Raw genomic sequence first — 25,052 nt, 5'->3', positions numbered from 1 at the left:
TAAATTATAGCAAACTAACATGGAAAAAAATAAATCGTAATGGTATGAATTGAGTGGTATGCAGCAGCAGCAGCAGTAGTAGTAGAAGTAGAAATGCAATGGTAAAATGTTGGCCAACTGCAGTGTTACTGCACCGCCAGACGCTAGTCCGCCAGACCGCCACCCGTCCCGGCCACCGATCCGCCGAGTGGTGCCGACACATTATTCATTCTTAGCGGTAGGAAGCAGCAGAGTCCCGGCACAGACGCTAGAAGGTACAAGCGTCAAGCGGTACCGGAAATGATGCCGGCACATTCAGTCGTACCAGTACAGACGCGTCTCGCCGAGCTACCGAGACCTCGCCGACGCGCCAGGGCAGCCAGTCGGTACCAGTCTGGAGCGGTACCGAGAGTGAGAATGACTCAATGTTACCGTCTTACCCATCACCGCTCGCCTTGAGCCACCTCCACGCTGTATACAATTTGCTCAGTACCGTTCGGCTATTTACCGGTACGGAAAATTTTACCGGTACAGTACCGTTAAGGCTGGTACCAGTATAACTAGTACTGGTACCGGAAATTGCCCACCAGTCCGTGAGCCGCGCTGCACTTGGCAGGACAAGGCGCTGGCAGTGAGGGACAGTGAGTGGTGGAGATGAAGATACCGATAATAGTGATATCTATAGTAGCGAAGAGAATATTGTGTGTGTAGCCTCTCAGTAATCAGAGGTTAACTATTTAAACATGGTTGAGGACACAAAGTGGACAGTGGAGTGTGGGTGCCTGCTTGTGACACGGACAGCCGCCACCGAGCAGTCTTAACATATAACATAACATAACATAAATAATAGGATAACAAAGGGCCACGAGGGCCCATCTAGGTTATCCTGTATCAGTCGCACAGCGACCTCGTCTTTGGCTAACGAAAGTAATATATTGGTGTAACTCATCATTTCACGGTGGTGCCATGTCATAACCTAACGTTGGTAACCTCCAGGACAACATATCAGTGAACTAACACCTGCACATACCTATAAAAACCAAATAATTCAGATCTTGAAAACGTATACAAACCGATCCCCTGACCCGCCGCCTCTCTCTCAGCCATTATCTGCCTCATCTCCCTCATTACAGGCCAGACAGGTCACAAAGTGGAGCCATAGGCCTAATCTTTCATGTCAGTTGTTGAGATATATCCGCAATTACCTGATTTGTGTGCTATGGAGGCTCAGTGAGAAGAAGCGGGCCTACCCATGACGTCACGAGCCCCAGGCTGTGACGTCATCACCAGCTCCCGCCCAAAATGCCGGTCCCAGATGCTCGACTTCCACTATTATTTATATTTGTCTCAGTTCATTTATTTCGAGTCACAAGTGCCTTTTAAGGGTTTCTAATGATAGTTCGCAGTGTTTTACGTGTCTTCCATGCTTGAATTGAGTGAAGTACGGTGATGTAGAGGGTGTTTATGACTTGAATGGGAGGGCCAAAATACGCTAAAATTTTTACCTCCGCTATCTGTGATTTTTTATTTGAGGTTGTAGCGAAGTGTTTGTGTTTTCAAAAGATGGTTTATCATGAGAAAAGTGTGCAAGGCTCCTGAGAAGTTAAAGATGTGGACTTTAAGAATGATATGTAGTCCTGTTAATATTGTAAACAACGTCATTTTTAAATATTATTTTTTCTAATAGGGCGAGTTGCCAGGTTTTGATATATCGAAATGATAGTCATAATTTTTGAAAAACGTTATCGATTCAGTTGAATGAAATTGGTGGGCTTTGAAATTGTGTTTAAGCAAGTCGAAGTTCTAATACTTTATTTAGTATATTTTTGAGCTATTTTTATTATTCCTTTTCTCGGCAATGTTTTTGTATTTTAGAAGTTAGTTTCGATTGATAACGAGTCAGAATTTTATAACATTCGTGTCCAGCTGCCTTTTGGGAATCCTCATTTTCAAAATGATTTGCGTAACGAATATATGTGACGTCATCAAGGAGGGATACCTGAGGCCCCCCCGGCTGGACCCAGGCCGATACCTGGCTCCAGGCCCGAGGGTAGAGCGGGTGGGTGAGTGTGTGTGTGTGTGTGTGTGTGTGTGTGTGTGTGTGTGTGTGTGTGTGTGTGTGTGTGTGTGTGTGTGTTGCCTTATCTTTCGTTATGAGGGAGCCCACCAGCTGGAACCACTGACACCCAGCTCCCAGCTGGAGGGTGTTGGAGGGGAAAGTGGCTGTGTGTGTGTGTGTGTGTGTGTGTGTGTGTGTGTGTGTGTGTGATTTTCTTTCATGGTACTTAGCGTGTGTGTGTGTAATTCACTATGTGTGTGTCACCCAGCCATCCTTCCCCATTACGGAGCAAGCTCAGAGATCATAGAGCGATCTTCGGATAAGACTGAGACTGTGTGTGTGTGTGTGTGTGTGTGTGTGTGTGTGTGTGTGTGTGTGTGTGTGTGTGTGTGTGTGTGTGTGTGTTTGCCATCTTTCATTACGGAGCAAGCCACCAGCTGGAACCTGACACCCAGCTCCCAGCTGGAGGTGTGTGAGTCTGTGTGTGTGTGTGTGTGTGTGTGTGTGTGTGTGTGTGTGTGTGTGTGTGTGTGTGTGTGTGTGTGTGTGTGTATGTTTGATCTACTTCAGTCTCTGACTGTGTGTGTGTGTGTGTGTGTGTGTGTGTGTGTCCTTTTCTTTCATGGTAATTAGCGTGCGTGTGTGTGTGTGTGTGTGTGTGTGTGTGTGTCGTTATTTCACCGTTCTGTATACGTTTCATCTCTGGCGTCCCTCTTTATTATCCTAGTTTGTCAACACAAACTGCAAGTAATAGCGTATAGCGAAATGTGTCCAATTCTTATTGAGCAAGGGGAAGCTATGATATGTAGGAAACACATAGCCCGGAGCAAAGCAAGGTGCCTCTATCGCCTCGCCTCGCCCCGCCGTGTTAACCCCTGCAGTAACATGACGTGTTTTCATATTTATTCTGGCTATTACTCAATGATTTTATACAGCTTCACAAACTTATGTGGGGATTAAAATAGAGAAAACTGGACATTAATCTCTGACACCGTAGACCCTTCTTATTGTAAGCAAAATCATCTAATCACACACAAACTATCGTAAAGTTCAGTGTTGTCTTGGACGGGCACGAGTATTTTGTACAATTTTGAACCCAATTGCAGAGAAACTCAAAAATGAGTTGGGTGTATCCTTGTCGTTTTGATACAGTCCCGTCACATGCTGGAATTTTAAAAGAGTATTTCTCGTGTTGATATTGCAGAAAACTTGTTACTGTGTCATTAGAATTACAGAAATATAGATAGATAAGCGGATAATTTGATGTGTTGATAGGTATGTAAATGGATAGTTGGATAAACAAACATATAGATGGATAGGTAGGCATATAGATAAGTCCATGAATTCGTAGATGATTAACAAGTTAGATGTGTAGGGAGATAGAAAAATGTTTATATTCCTTTATTTATCATCACTTCACCCTTATTTATTACCAGAAACACTCGTATAATCAGGCGATGGAAATAGAGAATGAGAAATAACATAGTCTGCCTTTTAAGCCCAGCTGGAGATGCCAAGACTCCCTGTACAACAAAATACAATTTAATATTTCCTCTTTGCCAAATAACCAAATCTTGAACACAATAACAAAGGGAGATGTCACAATAGCCAGTAAATCCTTATGTGGTGTTTGTACAAGTAGAGTGTCTCATTAACAAGAGATTTAGTAACAGATAGTTATCATAAACATTTGTACACGCGTGCTCCCTTCACAGACACCTTCTGCTGCGAGTGGGGCGACAGTAGTTGTCTAGTGGTCGTGGTGACGGTAAGTGTGGTGGTGCTGCCGGTTGTTATACTGTCCCGTACACACACACCCACACGCACATAGCCATAAACTCTCAAAAGACACTCTTATATACGGAAAACACTCGTAAGCACACTCAAAACACCTCCATACACATCCAAAACATGCCTACCCAAGCACACACACAGCCATGGACACTCAAAAGACACTCTTATATACTGAAAACTCTCATAAACACACTCAAAACACCCCCACACACATCCAAAACATGCCTATGTATGCCCAAACACACACACATATAAGTGAAGTGAAGTGTTGCTCTGTTACCAACAGTTTTCAAGCAGCGGGAATCACCAAGGAAGACAAGCAGTCCAAGGCTTCACCACAAGCTCCCACACTGCCTTATCTTCATCAATTAAAGGTATATATAAGGCCATTCACTTACTGCTAGGTTAACTTTACATATGAGAGTGAAAACAGTAGTCAAATATTGAAAAGTGATGATATAGCGAGCATTAAAAAGAGCAAGTCGTTTGTATTAGCCGCTGATATTTGCTTCCTTTACTTACCGTAAGCCAAACATGTGTCAGAATGGAACCATTTGTCTGCCATTTCATATACCATAGTTAAAAGTTGTCTGTATGGCTTAATTTTGGCTAGGTGAGATGATAAAGGCTAAATATGGAGGTCCCGCCGCCATCTTTCCCGGTGTTGCCTCAGGTCCGCCTCCCCTCTAGGTCCCCCAGCCATCCCTCTACCCCCGCCAGCCTTCTGGCGGGTGAGAGTGATTACTTTTTTTATATATTTCCTGACGTTAATATTACGCTTCCATGGTATGATTTTATGGTTTCTATAAATGTTTCGTTGTGTTTGAAGTGTATTCCGCGCCTGTGTTGGATAAATATGTGGCATTTAGTGGTGTTTTGTGGCGTATGTTAAAGGCTTTTTAACGGTCAAAATTTTCCCTTTCGATTTATGAGCTTTTTTATTTAAAGGTATAAGTGGGCCTTTGAGGCATCACAGGATCGCCTGTTCTCTTTTAAGCGTGAAATCAATCTATTGAGTGAAATATGTGGACTTTGAAATGGTGTTTGGTGGTGTTGAAAAAGTGTCTTATTTTTCTTTATTTTATTTGGTCATGTTTGTGCTTCTCGGTGTAACTCGCTGTAGAATGCCCTAAAAGATAGCGCAGATTCCGTGAAATATGGTAAAATACTCGCCAAGTGAAAATGGCTTGACTTTGCAGGGCGTTTCATCAAATTTATAAGTTTGAATGTTTTTTTATATTTAGCATACTTAATTTAGACATTTTTTAGAAACTAGTTAAGCTGGAGTTGTTTTGTTATTTTGAAAATTAGTTTTACTATTTATCACGTCATAAAATAATAGGCATTCGGCGGTGGCTTCGTTTTTTCGAAAAGTCATTTTTGAAATGAAATGATTTACGTAATTTAGCCGAGTCACCTCCGCTCCCGTTCTCTGTGATGGCCACAGTCTAGGTGGTGACCCAACATAGCCCCAGGCTGCCGCCTCTTTTTCAAACCCGCAGTTCGCCAATATTTTGGCTAATATCTAGTGATTCCTGCGTGTATTCATGTGTTTCTGGGTTCAAGTATGTAGATATTAGTAGCAGAAGGAGGAAGAAAGGAGAAATAAAGGAGAATAAGGAAGAAGGAAAGAGAAAAGGAGGAGAAGCCAAGTCACAACACAGTCTCCCTCCACATCCTTAATATTTTGCCTAATATCTAATGTTCTGATGTGTTTCTAGGCTCAGACGTGTAGATGGAAGCAATTGAAGGAAGAAGAAAGAGAAATAAAGGAGGAAGACCAAGAAGAAACGAGAAATAGAGGCGGAATAGAAGAAGGTGCCAAGGTGTAATATTTAGGTAAGTGCCCCTTTTAATTCTTTATAATGTATTTTGCTGGTTTTTGGTACGCATTTGGGGTGTTTTACGTGTGTTGCAGTGTGTTTTGAGGTGTTATAAGTGTGTTTTTGGGTGCATTTCGTATGTTTTCAGTGTGTTTTAGGTCCCTTAGGTGTATTTGACGTGCTTTGAGCGTGGTGTAGAGGCGTGTATAAGTATTGGTATGTGTTCAGTGTTTTGAGGGTGTTGCATGGTGTTTTGAGTGTGTTTTGCGGTAGTTTTTAGTGTTTCCAGTGATTTTTGAGTGTACTGGGTGTGTCTAGTGAGTTTTGGGTGTTTTTTGTAGCATTTTCAGGTGTTGTAGGCTGTTTTGAGTGTGTCTAGGGTGTGTTTGAGTGTCATGTGTTTTTTGTGTGTACTGGGTGTTTCTAGTGAGTTTTGGCTGTGTTTTCCGGCATTTTGAGGTGTTGCAGAGTTTTTTTTAGGGGTTTGGGGTAGTTTTGAGTATTTCAAGTGGTTTTAGTGCATATTAGGATGATTTCTTTATAAAATGGGTGTCTAGAGTAATGTGTGTTTGGAGTCATTTTGAAGTGTTTCATGGTAATTTTGCTGTGTTTTCGGATAAAATTGAGTGCTTTAAGTAGTTTTTGTGTAAACCAGGGGTCATGTGTGTGTGTGTGTGTGTGTGTGTGTGTGTGTGTGTGTGTGTGTGTGTGTCATGAATAATAGTGGTGTTAAAATAGAAAGCCAGCATCTCACTCACACAATACAATGTTGGCAGACAGACCTACAGACGACCACCGCACGGAAGAGCAACGACTTACGTGCCTCAGACAGTCAGTTCTCCTAGGGCGGTGTCAGTGGCATCCCGAAGCAGCGCATGTGTGACGGCTTCAGTGACTGCAGTAACGGAGAGGTGAGGAGAAGGCCTTGCTTAACTCGTGGCCTCAACTCCATTGTTTCATATAAAAGTTGCAGGTTTTCTTACATTGTATACAGTATAACAAAATGTCAACTTGACAGTACTGAAGCAAATGCCTTCCTTGTGGCAGGATGAGTTTGTGCAGCTGTGTGGCATTGACGAGTGCCAGGAGAAGAATGTCGGGTGTGTGTGAGCACCTGTGCATCAACACTCGAGAGTCATACTGCTACTACTGCCAGTGCCGGACATGCAGAATACAGACTCGTCAGGAAGTTCAACTGTGAAGGTGAGTCCTGCCTATACTGACACTGTCACCCTACGGTCTGTCTTCTTAAACTTGTCAGCCCTTCATCTCTACATTTAGTAGCAGCCTAAAGAAGTTAGTGTGCTATTCTAGGGTACTTTTGTTATTCTTGGCATGCATGAACATGCATTTTTTCTCACGAGTATGACTAAGATCAGCGATTTGCGGATAGGTTGTTCTTTATGATTAAGTATAATTCTATCTTGCCATATGCATTTCTCATAAGTACTGATATAATTTATGTAGTTTTCCTTAACGTATTGCTGAATCTGTGTCCCTGAAATGCGTGTAAATCTGTCGTTACCTCCTCTTTTTTAACCTCTATCCTTACTTTCTACTAAATCTGTGTTTCTGAGAGTGTAATTCTCCACCCTCAGACGTTGACGAGTGCGTGGAGACGCCAGATCCTCTCCAGCAACGGTCAGGAGAAGACGGTCATTGAAGTATCAAGTCCCCAAGCTGGCATGGTGGTGGGTGTTGTGCTGGGCTCTCTTGGGGTTTTTTGCCTAGCTGTTGGTGTAAGTAAAATAGTTTTTCACTTCTTTATGCTGTGGGGTCTTGTTGTCAATGTGCTGTGGCTAAGATGGCGTAATTAAGTAGTGGGTGAGATTGTACCAAACTTTAAACACTTCTAAATAGTTTTTGACACACTGAGAATATTCCAATACTGTATAGTTAGCCGACTCATACTTTATACCTTTCTTTTCATCTCATCTGCAACATTTTGTCTGTACAGATGTTTGTCGGGTTTCTGAAGATGCGTCGATGTGTTATCCACGCAAGCTTCCCCAACCCACCCAGTGTTCCACAAGACGACAGGCACTGAGGAGGACGGGAGCGAGCGGCTGCATGCACACCTGAACGGGACGACATTATATTCGTCCCACAGGAGTATGACTACAGCGAAGAAAGCCCAGAATAAAGTGTTTAGTGACAATGATGTGAGTATTATGGTTTGCACATTATACTTTAATCTCCACGTGTCTCATTTTAAAAGGTTTTGAACTTTTTCTTCTTATTTTTTTTCAGAACTTATTACTGTTGACGCCATTTCAATATTGTTCCATCTCTTGTTCCAGGATTCAGAACTACTAACACCAAAGGGTTTGGAGTGAACGTGAAAGACATACAACAGACACCAGACTGCTACTGCTGGTGTTGCCAAACGAACAAGAAGAGCAGGAGGAGGAGGAGGAAGAAGAAGATGGTGATTCTTAGAGAGGTGCCAATGAAGTTCTGAAGGTTGGCCACAAATCTTCATCACTAGTGTAGTGTATTTCATTGACCATTTGTAGAGTGGGTGGATAGATTTGTAGATTTTGTAGACAGCTATCGTTTATGCCTTAAGGACCAAATGACCAACGTTTTCACTCAACGTGTTCACTCCATGCTGGAGTTCACCATGGAGAAACACGTAGTGAATGAAGATAGCGTTCCTTGTTAGGAGACGCCATCTTCTTAATGAGGGAGTGTAGCGAGCATGCTGGCTACTGGCTAGTCACACATCAACAGCTGTGTCTTGCTGCCAGGCCATGACAGAAAATTAGTACCAAGTAATAGTTGGTAAGGGTAGTAGTAGTAGTAGTAGTAGTGGAGTGCTTCTCACCCTCTTGCAAGGTGTGATGTAGACGTGGCTCTGTCTGTAGTGATCACAACAACCTGTTCCTTCTTGTGTCTCGAAGATAGACCACAAAAGTGTCCTTTTTGTTTTCTGGGGTGAAGCACAAAGGTATTGTTACGTAACGTGTTTCCGAAGATGATGTTTTGTGAGTCTTTCAATGCAATACTTAATTTAAGTTTCTGGCCAATGTGTTACCACGTGGTGCAGTTTTTGTTACTTGTATTTATTTTTCATACCTATTGATATGGCATTATTTTGTGAATGATACTCCTGTATATTTCTAAGGCAACACAATATCTCTTGATATAATAAAATGCATAATGTATCCTACCACACACACACACACAGCCATGGACACTCAAAAGACACTCTTATATACTGAAAACTCTCATAAACACACTCAAAACACCCCCACACACATCCAAAACATGCCTATGTATGCCCAAACACACACACATAAGTGAAGTGAAGTGTTGCTCTGTTACCAACAGTTTTCAAGCAGCGGGAATCACCAAGGAAGACAAGCAGTCCAAGGCTTCACCACAAGCTCCCACACTGCCTTATCTTCATCAATTAAAGGTATATATAAGGCCATTCACTTACTGCTAGGTTAACTTTACATATGAGAGTGAAAACAGTAGTCAAATATTGAAAAGTGATGATATAGCGAGCATTAAAAAGAGCAAGTCGTTTGTATTAGCCGCTGATATTTGCTTCCTTTACTTACCGTAAGCCAAACATGTGTCAGAATGGAACCATTTGTCTGCCATTTCATATACCATAGTTAAAAGTTGTCTGTATGGCTTAATTTTGGCTAGGTGAGATGATAAAGGCTAAATATGGAGGTCCCGCCGCCATCTTTCCCGGTGTTGCCTCAGGTCCGCCTCCCCTCTAGGTCCCCCAGCCATCCCTCTACCCCCGCCAGCCTTCTGGCGGGTGAGAGTGATTACTTTTTTTATATATTTCCTGACGTTAATATTACGCTTCCATGGTATGATTTTATGGTTTCTATAAATGTTTCGTTGTGTTTGAAGTGTATTCCGCGCCTGTGTTGGATAAATATGTGGCATTTAGTGGTGTTTTGTGGCGTATGTTAAAGGCTTTTTAACGGTCAAAATTTTCCCTTTCGATTTATGAGCTTTTTTATTTAAAGGTATAAGTGGGCCTTTGAGGCATCACAGGATCGCCTGTTCTCTTTTAAGCGTGAAATCAATCTATTGAGTGAAATATGTGGACTTTGAAATGGTGTTTGGTGGTGTTGAAAAAGTGTCTTATTTTTCTTTATTTTATTTGGTCATGTTTGTGCTTCTCGGTGTAACTCGCTGTAGAATGCCCTAAAAGATAGCGCAGATTCCGTGAAATATGGTAAAATACTCGCCAAGTGAAAATGGCTTGACTTTGCAGGGCGTTTCAGCAAATTTATAAGTTTGAATGTTTTTTATATTTAGCATACTTAATTTAGACATTTTTCAAAAACTAGTTAAGATGGAGTTGTTTTGTTATTTTGAAAATTAGTTTTCCTATTTATCACGTCATAAAATAATAGGTATTCGGCGGTGGCTTCGTTTTTTCGAAAAGTCATTTTTGAAATGAAATGATTTACGTAATTTAGCCGAGTCGCTCCCGTTCTCTGTGATGGCCACAGTCTAGGTGGTGACCCAACATAGCCCCAGGCTGCCGCCTCTTTTCCAAACCCGCAGTTCGCCAATATTTTGGCTAGTATCTAGTGATTCCTGCGTGTATTCATGTGTTTCTGGGTTCAAGTATGTAGATATTAGTAGCAGAAGGAGAAATAAAGGAGAAGAAGGAAGGAGAAAAGGAGGAGGAAGAGGAGGAGAAGCCAAGTCACAACACAGTCTCCCTCCACATCCTTAATATTTTGCCTAATATCTAATGTTTTGATGTGTTTCTAGGCTCAGACGTGTACATGGAAGCAATTGAAGGAAGAAGAAGGAGGAAGACCAAGAAGAAACGAGAAATAGAGGCGGAATAGGAGAAGGTGCCAAGGTGTAATATTTAGGTAAGTGCCCCTTTTAATTCTTTATAATGTATTTTGTTGGTTTTTGGTACGCATTTGGGGTGTTTTACGTGTGTTGCAGGGTGTTTTGAGGTGTTATAAGTGTGTTTTTGAGTGCATTTCGTATGTTTTCAGTGTGTTTTAGGTCCCTTAGGTGTATTTGACGTGCTTTGAGCGTGGTGTAGAGGCGTGTATGAGTATTGGTATGTTTTCAGTGTTTTTGAGGGTGTTGCATGGTGTTTTGAGTGTGTTTTGCGGTAGTTTTTAGTGTTTCCAGTGATTTTTGAGTGTACTGGGTGTGTCTAGTGAGTTTTGGGTGTTTTTTGTAGCATTTTCAGGTGTTGTAGGCTGTTTTGAGTGTGTCTAGGGTGTGTTTGAGTGTCATGTGTTTTTTGTGTGTACTGGGTGTTTCTAGTGAGTTTTGGCTGTGTTTTCCGACATTTTGAGGTGTTGCAGAGTTTTTTTTAGGGGGTTTGGGGTAGTTTTGAGTATTTCAAGTGGTTTTAGTGCATATTAGGATGATTTCTTTATAAAATGGGTGTCTAGAGTAATGTGTGTTTGGAGTCATTTTGAAGTGTTTCATGGTAATTTTGCTGTGTTTTCGGATAAAATTGAGTGCTTTAAGTAGTTTTTGTGTAAACCAGGGGTCATGTGTGTGTGTGTGTGTGTGTGTGTGTGTGTGTGTGTGTGTGTGTGTAGAAGATACTGGTAACTTGGGTGTCTCTGGTGTGTTTTGAGTGAGCTTTTTATATTTTGAGGTGTTGCAGGGTGTTTTGTGTTAGCTTTGAGTGATTAAAATGGTTTTTGTGTGTGTCGGGTGTGTATAGGGTGTGTTTTGTGGTGTGGTGTTGGTATTAGTGTATATCTAGTGAATTGTAAGTGCATTTGTTGGTACTTTGAGGTGTTGCATGGTGGCAGTATCCAAGGGGATGTGACAAAGCTACGTTGAAGAATTTCAAATTCTTGACCAATATAACAGGTTCAGCAGAGTGTTCCAAATTGATATGGACAGTAAACTGAACAATGGTTTTAGTATTTTGTAAGCACGAGCATGAATTTGTAAGTGATCACTGAGTCGGTAGGTTTATGTGTGGGTGGGGTTAATTCACAGTACATAAGCTGGAGAACAATAAGATGAAAATAATGACAAATAGTTAATTTGTTTCGCAATATACATAGAGGTGAATGACATTGGTCCCCTTTCTTATTGTAGGCAACAGTGATGTGAACCTTTAGACTATCTGTGTGGGGGTGTAGTTTTTGTTGTCTATCTGTTATTTGTGTCTAAAGGAAAGATGGAGGACTGTGATGAACAGGATTGATGTAACTTATTGCTAGGGATTCTTTCTCTCATAAAACACCATATAGTCCATCTAAATTGACCTTAACATAGTCTAAGTCATGAATAATAGTGGTGTTAAAGTACAAAGCCAGCATCTCACTCACACAATACAATGTTGGCAGACAGACCTACAGACGACCACCGCACGGAAGAGCAACGACTTAAGGAGTGAAAGACTGTAACCGCGCACTGCATGGTGGTTGCCTGTGTAATTCACCATGGTCGTATGCTGGTCGCTCAGCCAGCCTTCCCCATTACAGAGCGAGCTGAAAGCTCATGAACCGATCTTCGGGTCGGACTTAGATCGCAACACACTCCATACACCGGGAAAGCTAGGTCACAACCCCTCAGAGTTACATCCTGTACCTACTTGCTGTTAGGTGAACATGGGCTACACATTAAGAGGCTTGCCCATTTGCCTAGCCGTGTGTGTGTGTGTGTGTGTGTGTGTGTGTGTGTTTACCTATGCATATATATATATATATATATATATATATATATATATATATATATATATATATATATATATATATATATATATATATATATATATATATATATATATATATATATATATATATATATATATATATATATATATATATATATATATATATATATATATATATATATATATATATATATATATATATATATATATATATATATATATATATATATATATATATATATATATATATATATATATATATATATATATATATATATATATATATATATATATATATATATATATATATATATATATATATATATATATATATATATATATATATATATATATATATATATATATATATATATATATATATATATATATATATATATATATATATATATATATATATATATATATATATATATATATATATATATATATATATATATATATATATATATATATATATATATATATATATATATATATATATATATATATATATATATACACACGCTCTCTTATGCGCGCCCACCATGCAGGACCGTGTCACCTACACTAAATACCCTAAATACCCTAAAATATTAAACGGTTTGGTCTCTCTCTCTCTCTCTCTCTCTCTCTCTCTCTCTCTCAGTAGGTACAGCTGTTTTCCAAAGATAATAGTATAATTTTTTGCTACATCACATAGATGGGAGGGGGAGGAGGTAAGGCTGGATGTGCAAGGATCTGTGTTGCTTATGACGAAGAAGTAATTGAATAAATCATACTAAATCATTATTATTGTCTGTATTATTATCATTGTCACACTGAAACAATCTCTTGATCCAGACTTCAAATAGTGGAACATCGGAACCTCATATTTGTAACACTATAATTAAATACCATCTTTTTCATTTCTATCACAATAACAAAGATATCAACATTCGCTTATATTTTATCGAAGGAAGGAGATGAAGGGACAAAAGAAAGAGAAAATAGGTCGGCTTCTTTGTATAAGCGACGTCAACAATGGACCAGCGCGCCCGTGTGTGTGTGTGTGACGCCGTGCCGCCCCCTCAGGTGAATACTTGTTTACATCACGTTTAGACTAGTGACCTTAATGTACTGGTGGTGGTGAGTGTATGAGGGTCTGGGGAATACATGTGCGGTGATGGGTCTGCTGGGCGTGGTCTGTGCTGGGAATTGTGGGAGTGACATGATGGTTTAGTGAGCACTGCGAGGTGGTCACTTGGCACGTTCTGGTATTTGGTGACCATGTCTTCTGCAGGATGGCTGATTCCGCTGAGGGTAATTGTTCTAGCTCTCTGCCTCCTCTGGACACTTGACCACTCATCTGTCACTGTTGCTCTTTAGCCTTTATGGGTCACCCACCACTCCTCCCCCTGTGTGGTGCTGTCACTGCTATGCTGTGACTTTCTATGGGTGTATGCGTGCGGTGTTTGGCCATTCACCTTGTCTGTGATATTTGTTTCTGGTGATTCCTGCTTAGTCTAGAATATAAGGGAAATTTACACTCTCATATATATATATATATATATATATATATATATATATATATATATATATATATATATATATATATATATATATATATATATATATATATATATATATATATATATATATTTTTTTCTTTTTCTTTTCTGGTAGTTTTGATCCGTTTTGAATGAATATGCACTTTGTTTCCGTCGCAAATCAATACTTTTTCTATTTTTCCTTCCCCAAAAAACAAGGTCTGGTCCCTCAGAGAGTATTGTATTGCCATGAAAATGAAGAAATAGATTAATACAGACCTGATGGAAATATATCATAAGAAAATAGTTTTGTTATCAGAGAGTACCACAAAAGTAACAGTCCAAAATATTGATTGTTACTGCTGTAGACAGTACTCGTTGCTACCACTGGCTACACCAGCCTATTGAAATTTATCTATGTAACTAAAACTAACATAACCCTAACTTTAATTGTGTCTAATCCCACCTAACCCTAACTCTAACTTAATGTAACCAAGTTGAGGCGACACGCACTGCTGATACGTCTTGCTCAAAGCAAATTAACTTTATCTAACACAATTAAACTGATCAAACCAAAGCAAACTAACTTAACCTGATTAGCAATGTTAAGAAATTAATATGAAATCATTAACTTATTGCTCTTCTTAAAATCTGGCAATACAATGGAAATAATTGGTGACATCCTGCCCGTTCAGACATCTTCTATACACAGATTCAAATTGAGTTGCATCTCTCCACAAACTGCTCTGGTTGGTCAGATTTATTATGTGTTATTTTTATTTGTCAGTGGCAGCATGCTCAAACAAAAGAACCAATCACTGTGATTGATTTCAAGCATGCACAAATAATGTGGCAATACACAAACACTAATGAACATGCATAACAGCATTCCTCGGTGCATGTCAGTCGCAGTGCATTAGCTCATTCCCCCCAAAAAAAATGGTAAATCTTTAAAGATTGTTGTCAACATCATAAACAATTTGTGATGAGTTAGCTAAAAGAAAGGGATAAATGTCTTGAAACCTCTCTCTCTTGAATTAATTGAAGGCATAGGAAGATGAAGATAGAGAAGCAAGCAGAGAGTTTCAGAGTTTATATGTAGTGTTAATTCCCAGGAGACCTAGAAGCTGCTACAATGTCCAAGAAGGTAGATGACAGTGAGCTGCAAACACTCACTCTCTCTCCCACCAACACTAACGATGATGAGTCCTCCCCCTTCATTAATCCAGCCAGTGATGAGACAGCCTTCCCCATCAGCCCTCCACCATCCTACTCCTCCGTGGTGAGTCCCCTGCTCTGCACCCTTCCCTTGAGTGACTGCTTCCTCTTGGTGACTGAGTAAGGCATGAGTGTACTTGTACGTGTTTTATTTGATATGGATGACTTTTTCTTCAGCCTGTGTTGTGCCATGATGTTGACTTGTAAGTGGAAGAGAATTACACACATTATGGAAAGTATGAGTTGTATGTATCCATCATGTTCGACTAATTTCGTGACTGATCCATGCATATTTATCATTCCCGTGCACTTTTCTAAATTTATAATTATTGTATGAGTATTTGCTTGCACTATGCTCTGCTAATCTAACCTAACATTTTTTAACAGAGCCTAATACAGCTGATCATAGCCCCAACCTAAGTAAATGTAATGAAATGTACTTAACCCAACAATATGTAATGAGATCTAAGGGAACTTGCTGCATTATGACTTTTACTTTCTCTGCATCCTCTTCCTTTTATTTTGTGTGGCTGGCAGCATCTGACATGGACAGCATGGTGTGTGGGGAGCTGCTGCGTATTATAAGATATTTAGAAATTGTTAGTACTTATGAAGACAAGTGATTTTCAGTGGAAGTGCTTTATGAAGGTGATTTTGTATATGTATTTCAAGAATCCTAGCTTGATTTTCTTCTCCAGTACTTAATTATGAAGGTGTGAGCAGGTGAGGGCCATGTGACAGGTGTGTGGAGGAAGACTTAAGATGGATGAATGTCACAAAAGATATTGGTTAGGACTAGTATATAGAAATTGGTGAAACTCTCAAAATATTCAACCATGCAGTGGAGAAATAAGAATTTTCAACCAAATGATGATTTCTACTCTAGTTATCCACTCTCCTCACTCATGGTCCCCTTTTTGTGATGATGGCTAGCTGTGGTTGAGTTGGATTTTAATTTATGAGTGCAGAATCTAATTAACAGCAGCATCACACCAGTTCCTTCATCAATGATTTTATAAAGGAAGACGTTTTTAGTTGGCAGCAAACATTGTAACATTTTTCAGTAGTCGTGTGTAGTGGTAGATAGATAATGACACAGGGCAGTTCCTTCAGCAATGATTTTATAAAGGAAGATGTCTTTAGTGGGTGGCAAACATTGTAAAATTTTTCAGCAGCCTTGTATGTAGTGCTAGACAGATAATGACACAGGCATTAGTATGTTGAGTTTTGGTGTGCTCCCTCAGACCACCTCAAGCAGCACTCTGACTGGGGAGAAAAGGAAGCTGGAGAGGATGGTGAGTGCTCCAAGTGGCAGCTGCAGCAAGCCAGTCCCAGCACTGCGGGTGAGTGCTGGCTGCTGGTGGGGGGGCTCACAATGGTGCTCCGTGTGGCCTCTTGTCATTATGAAGTGAACTAGTTGAAAGGAAGGCGAACATTTTTTTTTTATTTTCTTTAGTGACATTGCTTTTAAGTCTGAGTATATTGTGAATGACGCTTTATTGCATGTGACTATGAATCCTTGAGTCTTAATGGTCACACTTGTTATGAAAGGCACTGCATCATACTAATTGAAGAGACACAACTCAAATGCATCATAAACCTTGTAATCTTATAGTATGCATCACACAGGCATGTACACCAACTCAGTAACTACACAAGTACTTTAACAGTCCAGAGAGAGAGAGAGAGAGAGTGAGAGAGATGTAAAACCCTTGAGACTGTTAGTACAATAAATGAGCTCTTCCACCATTGACAGGTATCCACTCCACCTGGCTCCTCCCGCATCACCTACACTAATGAACGGGCGAATGAGAGGAAGATGGACCTTAGCAAGATTATCCGAGAGCGTCCAACTCCCAGTGCTTCTATCGGACAGAAGAAAGGTACGGCTTGCTTTACTTCTCATACAGTGTGTTGCCTTTCAAATATATAATGTGGTTTTAAGTGGAAAAGAAAGCCTGAAAAATCATAATTGGTATTGTAACAGATTTTAAGTTCTGATGTGTGTTTTTGTAGCTTATTAACTCTTCTGATGTGCTTTTAGGGACTATCTTGCACAGGATTTGTCTCTTTTGTTGTTTAAAGGTCCAGAGCTTTAGGAAATCTTTGTGGGATGTTTTTATTCGTTTAGGTTGTACAAGGGAAGGTGTGAGGGAATGTATAGAATGATTTACATGTTGCCAGTACCCAGTGTTTGATGTGATGTTGTGCAGTGTTGTGTGATGTTGTCTGTGCCTAGCAGCAATGCAGGCAAGATGTCAGTGTGTGTATCAGTATACCATGTGGTGAGTTCTGATCCTCCAAATTTCTTCCCCAATGAATACAAAATTATGCAAAGAATTTTTAGGGAAGTCCAAAGCTGACCAGGAGGTGTGAGGTAAGACTAGTAAGGCTGGAATGACCCAAGGCACACCAAACACTAGTAGATAAACACCCACTGCTTCTGTCACGTTAGTACCATCAGCGCTTGACCAACAGTACTGCAAGAAGCATCACATTAGAATCTCTTAGTACCGAGCACCTTTGTAATTAAGTAGGCTGTTATAAGTGAATGTAATGATCAGTGCAGTGCAGTCATAGGTCAGAAGTCATGTACCTTGCCTCATTATTTTCCATTGTGTTTCATGTTTTCTTCTCTTAATCTTAAGCCCCCTAATCTGCTAAGAATTTACCATTCAGATTTAAACAGAAGGCAAAAATATTAATATCCATTGTGTTATAAGTTTCTTCTCATTCTTGATTCATGAAATCTGTCAAGAGTCTACCAGTTGTCAAGTTTTGCAAGATTATTGTTTGCAGATCAGAAGTCTTCACATTGTAAGCTGGGTCCACACTTGTTGCATTTACACGTATCGTATCATCGTTGCGTATCGCATGGTGATACGCAACGATGATACGATACGGTGCGACAGTGTATATTGTACCCGTTGCGTATCCGCGTGTCGTATCATCGTTCCGTGATGCAACAGTATCATCCAGTTTCTTCCCTGACAGTACCCATGAGTGCAAGTGTGCAGTTGGCTGCGGCCGCGTATATATTTATTCATGAACATCAAGTTAGTAAAAGGAAAAGAAAGTCACGGCGTTGGTGGATTACTAAACTATATGAAAGAAGGAGATGTGCAGTGGAACAACTATGTTGGCGGACTTAAAATTCCAACACGTGAGTGGACTCTACAAAAACTTTACAAGGATGCACCCAACTGATTTCGAGTTTCTCTTGTCTGAAGTTGGCTTGAAAATTGCAAAAAAAAACACAAAGTTTCGGAAAGCAATTCCCATCCAGGAAAGGCTAGCAGTAACACTACGCTTTCTGGCCACCGGCGATTCATACACCAGCCTGCAGTATCTCTTCAGAATTTTTCTAGTACCTAGATAGTTCTTCACACTAAAAAAGGTGTAATATATATATATATATATATATATATATATATATATATATATATATATATATATATATATATATATATATATATATATATATATATATATATATATATATATATATATAATATATAATATAATATAATTATATGAAACACAATCACACACGAGCTACAACTGTACTCCTGGCTATCCTCTACAAGACTGAGCTTGCAACGGGAGTCACGGGACGATGCAACGCTCCCCGTCCACATGAAGGTAGATGCGTTGCGTATCATTCCTTTGATGTGACGGCAAAAGACCGACAAATGATGGATCGAGCCCGTTGCGTATCTTTGTATCATATTTTGATACGCAACGGTGCAACGCTCTCCCGTCCACACTGCAACGCAACGATGATACGATACGTGTAAATGCAACAAGTGTGGACCCAGCTGTAGAAGAGAGTGTAAAGGTTACTCTGTCTCTGACCATGACTGTACCAGTGCTAGCTCAAAATATTGCTGTAAATATTGTGCCAAAGACACAGTAAGCCATTATTGATCATGAAGTTAGTTTTGTATCTATATAAATGTGCATGTGCAATATTAGGTAGTGGCAGTGTAGTTCTCGGAGAAGAAGCTGATATGAGATGTGTGCTGAGTATTTTGGGAGAGGAACAGAAAACAGGAATGCATAGAATGTACGTGTAATAGTTTGTATTGACTGAAAAGTGAGGGGAAAGTCAGAAGAATGAATGTCTTGTAATTGGTCATATTATGTGTGGGAAATTCCCACAGAAATTATATAATGGTGTAAATAATTGTGGTAATTGGGTAAAGGTAATTATTTGGGCACTGAGGAAAAACTGTGATAGTCTTGATAATCTTGATAGCCTGCCCTGTAGAAGATCATCCTGAAAACAAAACAAGACACTACCAGAAGGAAATTTTAGGGAAGAAACATTTTGCTTTAAATAAAACCAATCTTTACCATCACTATAAGGGAATACAAAGACATAAAGGATGATGAGGTGATGAAGTGCCATTAGAAAGACACAGTGGTTTTCAGAAGGCAATGTAATATGAAGGGTGTATCTGCAGTGAGGTGAAACATGCCACAATACTCCATTATGTGTGAATGTATGGAAGGCTACATCAGTGTATGTGTCCTGGTGTGTCTGTGTGTCTGTTTGTCATGATACAGCTGTCTTTACTCTGTGCATGTTCCTGTGTGGTCATCCAGCCATGCAGTAATAGTTTCTTATGTACGTATGAGTTAATAGATCATTGTACATAGTAAAGTGTATTGTTTCTCTGATGTTTTCCTTTGTTCTGCTCTCCCAGCTTCCTTAGTGCCTCGTACAACTCTGATCTTTTATAGCAAGGGCTTCCAGGCTTTTTTAGATGGTCACACTATTGTACCTGTTGTGGACCTGACAAGAAATCAGGTTTATAGATAAGTAAATATGTTTTGTTTGGATAATTTTTTGCTAGTGGACATTAGTTATACGTATTATCTAGAGCAAAATTTAAATCTGAAATCTTTGCTGCTATGCTATCCATGGTCTTGAGAGCCCTGCCATATGTCATTCTTTCTCTTCTGTTTCTGTTGTCTCTCATGTACTCCAGTATGTCTTGCCTTGTGTCATGGTTAGATATGTCTCATCAGTGTTCACTTGCTTCAAAATGTTTTCATTGCTACAGTGTCTCCTTCAGTATTTTGTTTTGAAGATCCCAAGCAGGTTGTCAGTTACCTGTATGGCCTTTTGTTTTTTTGTCTATGTACGTAAATGTGTGTATGTGTTGTTATAGTCTACACATACTTCAGTTCATTCATATAATTCAAGAAATTTGTTTTTGCATTACTTCTTTTTTATACTTTTGTTGTATTTGTATTTCATTGTTTTATTTCTTTGTCACCGTTAATTTTGTTATTGTTTAGTTTGCTTACTGACCTTTTGTTTCCCGGCACTGGTGTGCATGGCTTGTCCCTGCACCTTCCCGCCCTGCTGCTTCACCCCCTTAGCCGCCCAGCACCCACCAGACACCCCAAGGTACAAGGACCACTCAGCAAGTCCAGGTATGAAGGGGTTAGTAGTTAATGCTCCAAACAGGAAGGCCGTCAACCTCCCCTGGGTGCGCTCTCCACCGCCTCCGCCTCCCATAGAGACACAGGTGGGGCAGAAACCCTCCACCAGCGGCACAGACGTCACTCCGTCTGGCGACCACTTCACCTTTGCAAGCTCCACCCCGGTGAGTCCCATGCCCCTGCTGCCTATGCCTCCTGGCCGGGGCACCCCTAGCACGGTGAGGAGTGATGCCTCTAGGGCATGGCTGAGCAGGTCAGGGATGCGGTCAGGGCTGCGGTACAGGACGGGTCTGGATGCCCGGAAGATGGATCGGCCTGTTCAACATCACACCTTCCTGGCAGATGTGGCGGATGTGCGGCAGATTGAGCAGGGACTCTTGCAGCTCATGGAAGACTTCCAGGCCGGCAGTCTGCGGGCTTTTGGTGAGATCGCTTCACTGTTTATCTTGTGATGGTGTTCCATTACTTTCCTCTGCCTCTGTTATGTAGCCCATGAGTACTTGAATATATTTGTTTTTTTGCTCACATTTTCATGGAGAAGCTCTTGTGTGATGGTGATGGTGATGGTGTGTGGTGAGGGAGGCATCACGAAGGAATGTTTGCAGGGAAGGACTCGCGGCTGAGGCAGATGGAGGCCATACGGGAGCAGCAGGAACGCTTGGCACGGCTGCACTTCGATGTTGGAGCGGAGCAGGTGCTGTGTGGACATTTTCTGTTCTTCAGTCTCTTCTTATTCTCCATTCCTTCTTGTGTGTTATCTCTATCACTTATCTCTATCTGTCATTATCATCTATCCATCACCTTACATTGTCGCACAGTTGGTTTTGTGCATTTATTTTGATAGGTCTCATTTTCAAAGGTTTTATTGTAATTGTATTGGTATAACCTCTCCTTGACTCTGTGCCTTTTGTTCTTCCTTTGTAAATATTGTAGTGATGCAAATATATACTAAACACTTCAAAGGTGACACTGCAGTGGTGCTTATTGTTGTTTTCCCCAGGACCTTTACCCTCCACTGTCTGAGGAAGGACTGAGGGCTTCCCACAACAACATGCACACTCTTATGGAGAAACTGGCACAGCTCTCAGAATCCATCGAGCGTCTCCACACGAACACCAGCAGCAGTGAGAGGAAGAGTGCCCCCAGCCACATCTTTGCCCAGTGGAGTAGCACCGACTCCCCTCCCAAGGCTCATCACCACCACCACCACCATCACCATGGCCACCACCACCACGGTCACCACCATCACGGCCACCACCATGGTCACCACCACCACCATCACCACCATAGCAGTCACAACACCTCCAATAATAACGCTACCTCCACGTTAACAGAGTCACTGAGTAGCTCCCAGCAGACCACCCCTACCAACACACACAATGCCACTAGTAACTCTCCTGCCCCACCCACCTCTGCTCCCCACCACCACAATGCCAGCCCAGCCTCCTCTCGTCTGTCCCAGGGTCAGCCTCCTGTGCCCCTCAGACTGAAGGGAACCAATGGTAGTCCCTTCAGTGGCACAGCAAAAGCAGGGAAAGTTGGAGATTCCTGATAGATGCTTCTGTGCAGTGGTAAAGTCAGTTGTGTCATGGTATGTGGCTAATAGTCTGGCTTTAGGGGAGTGACAAATTCTCTGTTCATATTCCAAAAATAGCAAAAGTTTTTCCCCACTATTTCTCATCTTCATTCTCGCTCAGTGTATGTTTCTTTTTATATACCGTGAAGTGTAAGGAAGATATATTAACCTTTGCTAAAGTTGTTGGTTATATAAAGATAAAATAGTTAGCCTTTGAGAAATATAATAGCTATATTTTTATTGAAAGTACTATACACACTATTATTAGTGCTGCGTGGTTTGGTAGATCTTGGGACCCATTGTGAGGACCAAGTGTGGCCCATAGGGTAGTGTTTCCCTTGAGGAAAGAGGAAAGAAAGGTGGAAAGACTTGTTCCTGGTGGAGGTGTGTTGGCATCTTGGCATATTGCTCAGGCTGCCATCCATCCATCCATCCACTCACTGGGAGACAGACTACATGATCAGTTGTAGCCATGAATGAAGGCCAAGTAAGCTTCTGACTTACTCCTTTTGTGTTTAGTGCCATTGAGTTTTCTCCTTTGGTGACAAACTCCCCGAGAATGAGTCCTGTTAGATTCCTAACAGTGTTGAGATAAAACACACAGCACAATGGGAGCAAGTGTGATGCATTAACTGACCTTTGTCCAGTAGTGTGCCCCTTATCACCATTTACATCTTCACCCATAATGCTATTCTGTGCTGAAACACTGTATCCATCTATTTAGTTTAGTGAGGGGACTGCAGTGTTATTGACCTGTGTGGGATTTAAAGGCAGGTTCTCTCTCTCTCTTTTGTGTACCGGTGAATCTGCTGCTGCTTTTCCTTGGTGACTTGAGACTTGAAGTGTTGGCTGTCAAGTATGTGATGCTTGTGTTAAGTATTAATATAGATTTATTCTGTTAAATTGCATTTGTTTTCTGTTAATCATATTTATCATTAATGAACATTGGGCAGTGTTCTGTGTATATTGATATTTGCTACTATATATACATTATCAGATTTGTTTTTGTTATTGTATGAAGTTTATAATTTGCTTAGCAGTGAGAGTATTGTATTTGCAAGACATTTCATTCCATATGTTGCATTTATAGAGGGCTGTGGTGTCAGATTAAGGCTCGAGTCGGGACTAAGGATGCATGTCTGATAGTTGTGAAGGGTGTCACTAAGAGGGTTCCCTACCAGATCTTTTCCTTCAGGTGGTGATGGGGTCTTTAAGTGATAAGTGAGTTGTTGGCATCTTATGTACTGTGTCATATATTTCCCTCGATATCAATCCTCTAAACAATTTAGTTGCATTTTCTCAAGCCAGCAAACATTATTGACTCAAGCTGATCATGAATACTTTCTCTACAGGTTTCACTATGCCTGCTTATATCATGTTTGTCATTGTTTACTATCCATAGAGGCTCTTTTTTCTCTCCTGAGCATTGTTGTGTTGTGGTGAAGCAGGTTTTGCAGAGATTGGTGAAGTGGATTGATCTAGTCATTAGCAGGAGTGATCTGGTCAACATAGAAATTTTGTCCACTAGTCTGTATGTTTATGAATGGAGTTATTGGACCAAGATCAGACAAGTAAAGGGAGAAGTTGGTAGGAAAACTAAAGGTGAATGAAGAGTACTATATATTCTCTAAGATTTCTACAAAAGGTTGTCTTCACATAGAATGTAATAGAAATACCTAAGTAATTTAATATTAGAGTCTACTATTTATATGTTAGAGAATATGTGTAGTACTATTTCACCCTCAGTTTTCTATCGTCCTTCTCACTGGTTTGTCTCCTCAGTATCCAGTGTATTGCATATGTTATATCAAAATGTTGGAGTAATCTTAGGTGCACCATGTTTGAAGTTTTTATGTATGGTAAATGTAGTTATGCATTTATCAACAAAGGGAAGTGTCTGTCCTGAAGTCTTTCCTGTTTTCATGAAGACACATTGGTTATTTTAAGATGTTATTGTATTTGATTTTTTTATGAATCCCTTTGAAGAGGAAATAAAAATGCCTTATGTAGCGAGAGGGAGTAAAGTGTATGCATTGGGGGTGTGGTGGTGTTCTGGCACCATGAGATGCCTCACCTTTGTTAGTGTTAGTGTTGGTGGTGGTGCAGGTGTTTCGCCTCAACACTTGGGCAGCTTGTTTGAGTGAGTCAGGTGTTCATCAGCATAAAGAAGTAAATAAGAAGTACATATCATTAGATGCAGGTCAGTGTGATGCAATATTGTTAATTCTAATGAGTTGCTTAAATTTGCTATATCAATTTCATGCTCTTCTTGCAAAACCATTACTGCCACTTATTTTTTTACAGGTTCCTCCACTCGCTGCCACTTGTAGAACCTTTGTGAATGTAAATGAACCACAAGATCAGCCTCCTTGTTGTCTAAAATGACTCGGACCATTCATCATTCAATCAGCAGTTAAGTGTTTGTGAAGCGGCTATTACACGGGCAAGTTTGCTACCAGTATCCCTTTGGAAAGTGATTTGATTCAGCATAGCTTTGGCTATAACAATCACTGCTGTGGCAAATCTTCATCTGCTGACAGTATGTTAATGCACTTCAGGATTTTATAAAGGTTATTTCATCTGCTGACAGTATGTTAATGCACTTCAGGATTTTATAAAGGTTATTTTAATGTATTCATGATCAAGAATTGTTGCATAAACATTTTGATGAGTGCAAGACTTAAGTAACAACTGTTGATAATCTTAATTATATCCACGAGTAGTGTCGAGGGTATCCACGAGTAGTGTCGAGGGAGAGAAAGGGCCAGGTATACAGGATATTACTTTATATTTCATTATTTTAAGCTTTTTATTGTTTTTCTTGATCAGCACCAAGAACTGCCTTCAAGCCCCTAAAATTGGACCAATGGGTGTGAATTGCTACTCATTGTTAAGGATTAGTCTATTCTTGAATGAGAAGCAGCAAAAAGAGAAGGTGGAACATCGTGAACTTTTATGTTCAGAGCAGGTC

General features: G+C 40.4%; 1 protein-coding gene and 1 long non-coding RNA gene across 8 annotated transcripts; both read left to right on the top strand.

Moving 5' to 3' along the window:
- Positions 1–3,612: 3,612 nt before the first annotated feature.
- Positions 3,613–8,802, top strand: LOC123510922. Of its 4 annotated transcripts, none has more exons than XR_006676645.1 (8): positions 3,613–3,806; positions 4,119–4,206; positions 5,554–5,671; positions 6,436–6,566; positions 6,703–6,858; positions 7,254–7,394; positions 7,613–7,817; positions 7,956–8,802. It is a non-coding gene; the product is annotated as an uncharacterized LOC123510922 (long non-coding RNA). The 4 variants fall into 4 exon arrangements; XR_006676646.1 differs by having other exon boundaries at positions 6,432–6,566; positions 7,254–7,346; XR_006676644.1 differs by having other exon boundaries at positions 3,614–3,806; positions 6,432–6,566.
- A 4,399-nt stretch (positions 8,803–13,201) lies between these two features.
- On the top strand, positions 13,202–24,100 carry LOC123510919 (lateral signaling target protein 2 homolog). Of its 4 annotated transcripts, none has more exons than XM_045266411.1 (7): positions 13,243–13,378; positions 14,949–15,115; positions 16,296–16,394; positions 16,808–16,934; positions 20,443–20,928; positions 21,111–21,199; positions 21,506–24,100. In XM_045266411.1, the coding sequence occupies exons 2-7, from the start codon at positions 14,969–14,971 to the stop codon at positions 22,055–22,057; spliced, it is 1,500 nt and encodes a 499-aa protein (XP_045122346.1). In that variant the 5' UTR covers positions 13,243–13,378; positions 14,949–14,968; the 3' UTR covers positions 22,058–24,100. The 4 variants fall into 4 exon arrangements, with proteins under 4 accessions (XP_045122348.1, XP_045122346.1, XP_045122347.1 ...); XM_045266410.1 differs by lacking the exon at positions 13,243–13,378 and adding an exon at positions 13,438–13,606; XM_045266412.1 differs by lacking the exons at positions 13,243–13,378; positions 16,296–16,394 and adding an exon at positions 13,436–13,606.
- The last annotated feature ends 952 nt before the right edge of the window (positions 24,101–25,052 follow it).

The sequence above is a fragment of the Portunus trituberculatus genome, chromosome 30 (assembly GCF_017591435.1).
Source record: "Portunus trituberculatus isolate SZX2019 chromosome 30, ASM1759143v1, whole genome shotgun sequence".
Classification (NCBI taxonomy): Eukaryota; Metazoa; Arthropoda; class Malacostraca; order Decapoda; family Portunidae; genus Portunus; species Portunus trituberculatus.
This window is presented reverse-complemented; position numbering and strand designations above follow the sequence as displayed.

Coding starts and splice junctions, on each gene's coding strand:
- LOC123510919 (XM_045266410.1), top strand. Junction 16,935..20,442: donor TTCTATCGGACAGAAGAAAG/GTACGGCTTGCT, acceptor TCACCCCCTTAG/CCGCCCAGCACCCACCAGAC. Junction 20,929..21,110: donor CGGCAGTCTGCGGGCTTTTG/GTGAGATCGCTT, acceptor GAATGTTTGCAG/GGAAGGACTCGCGGCTGAGG.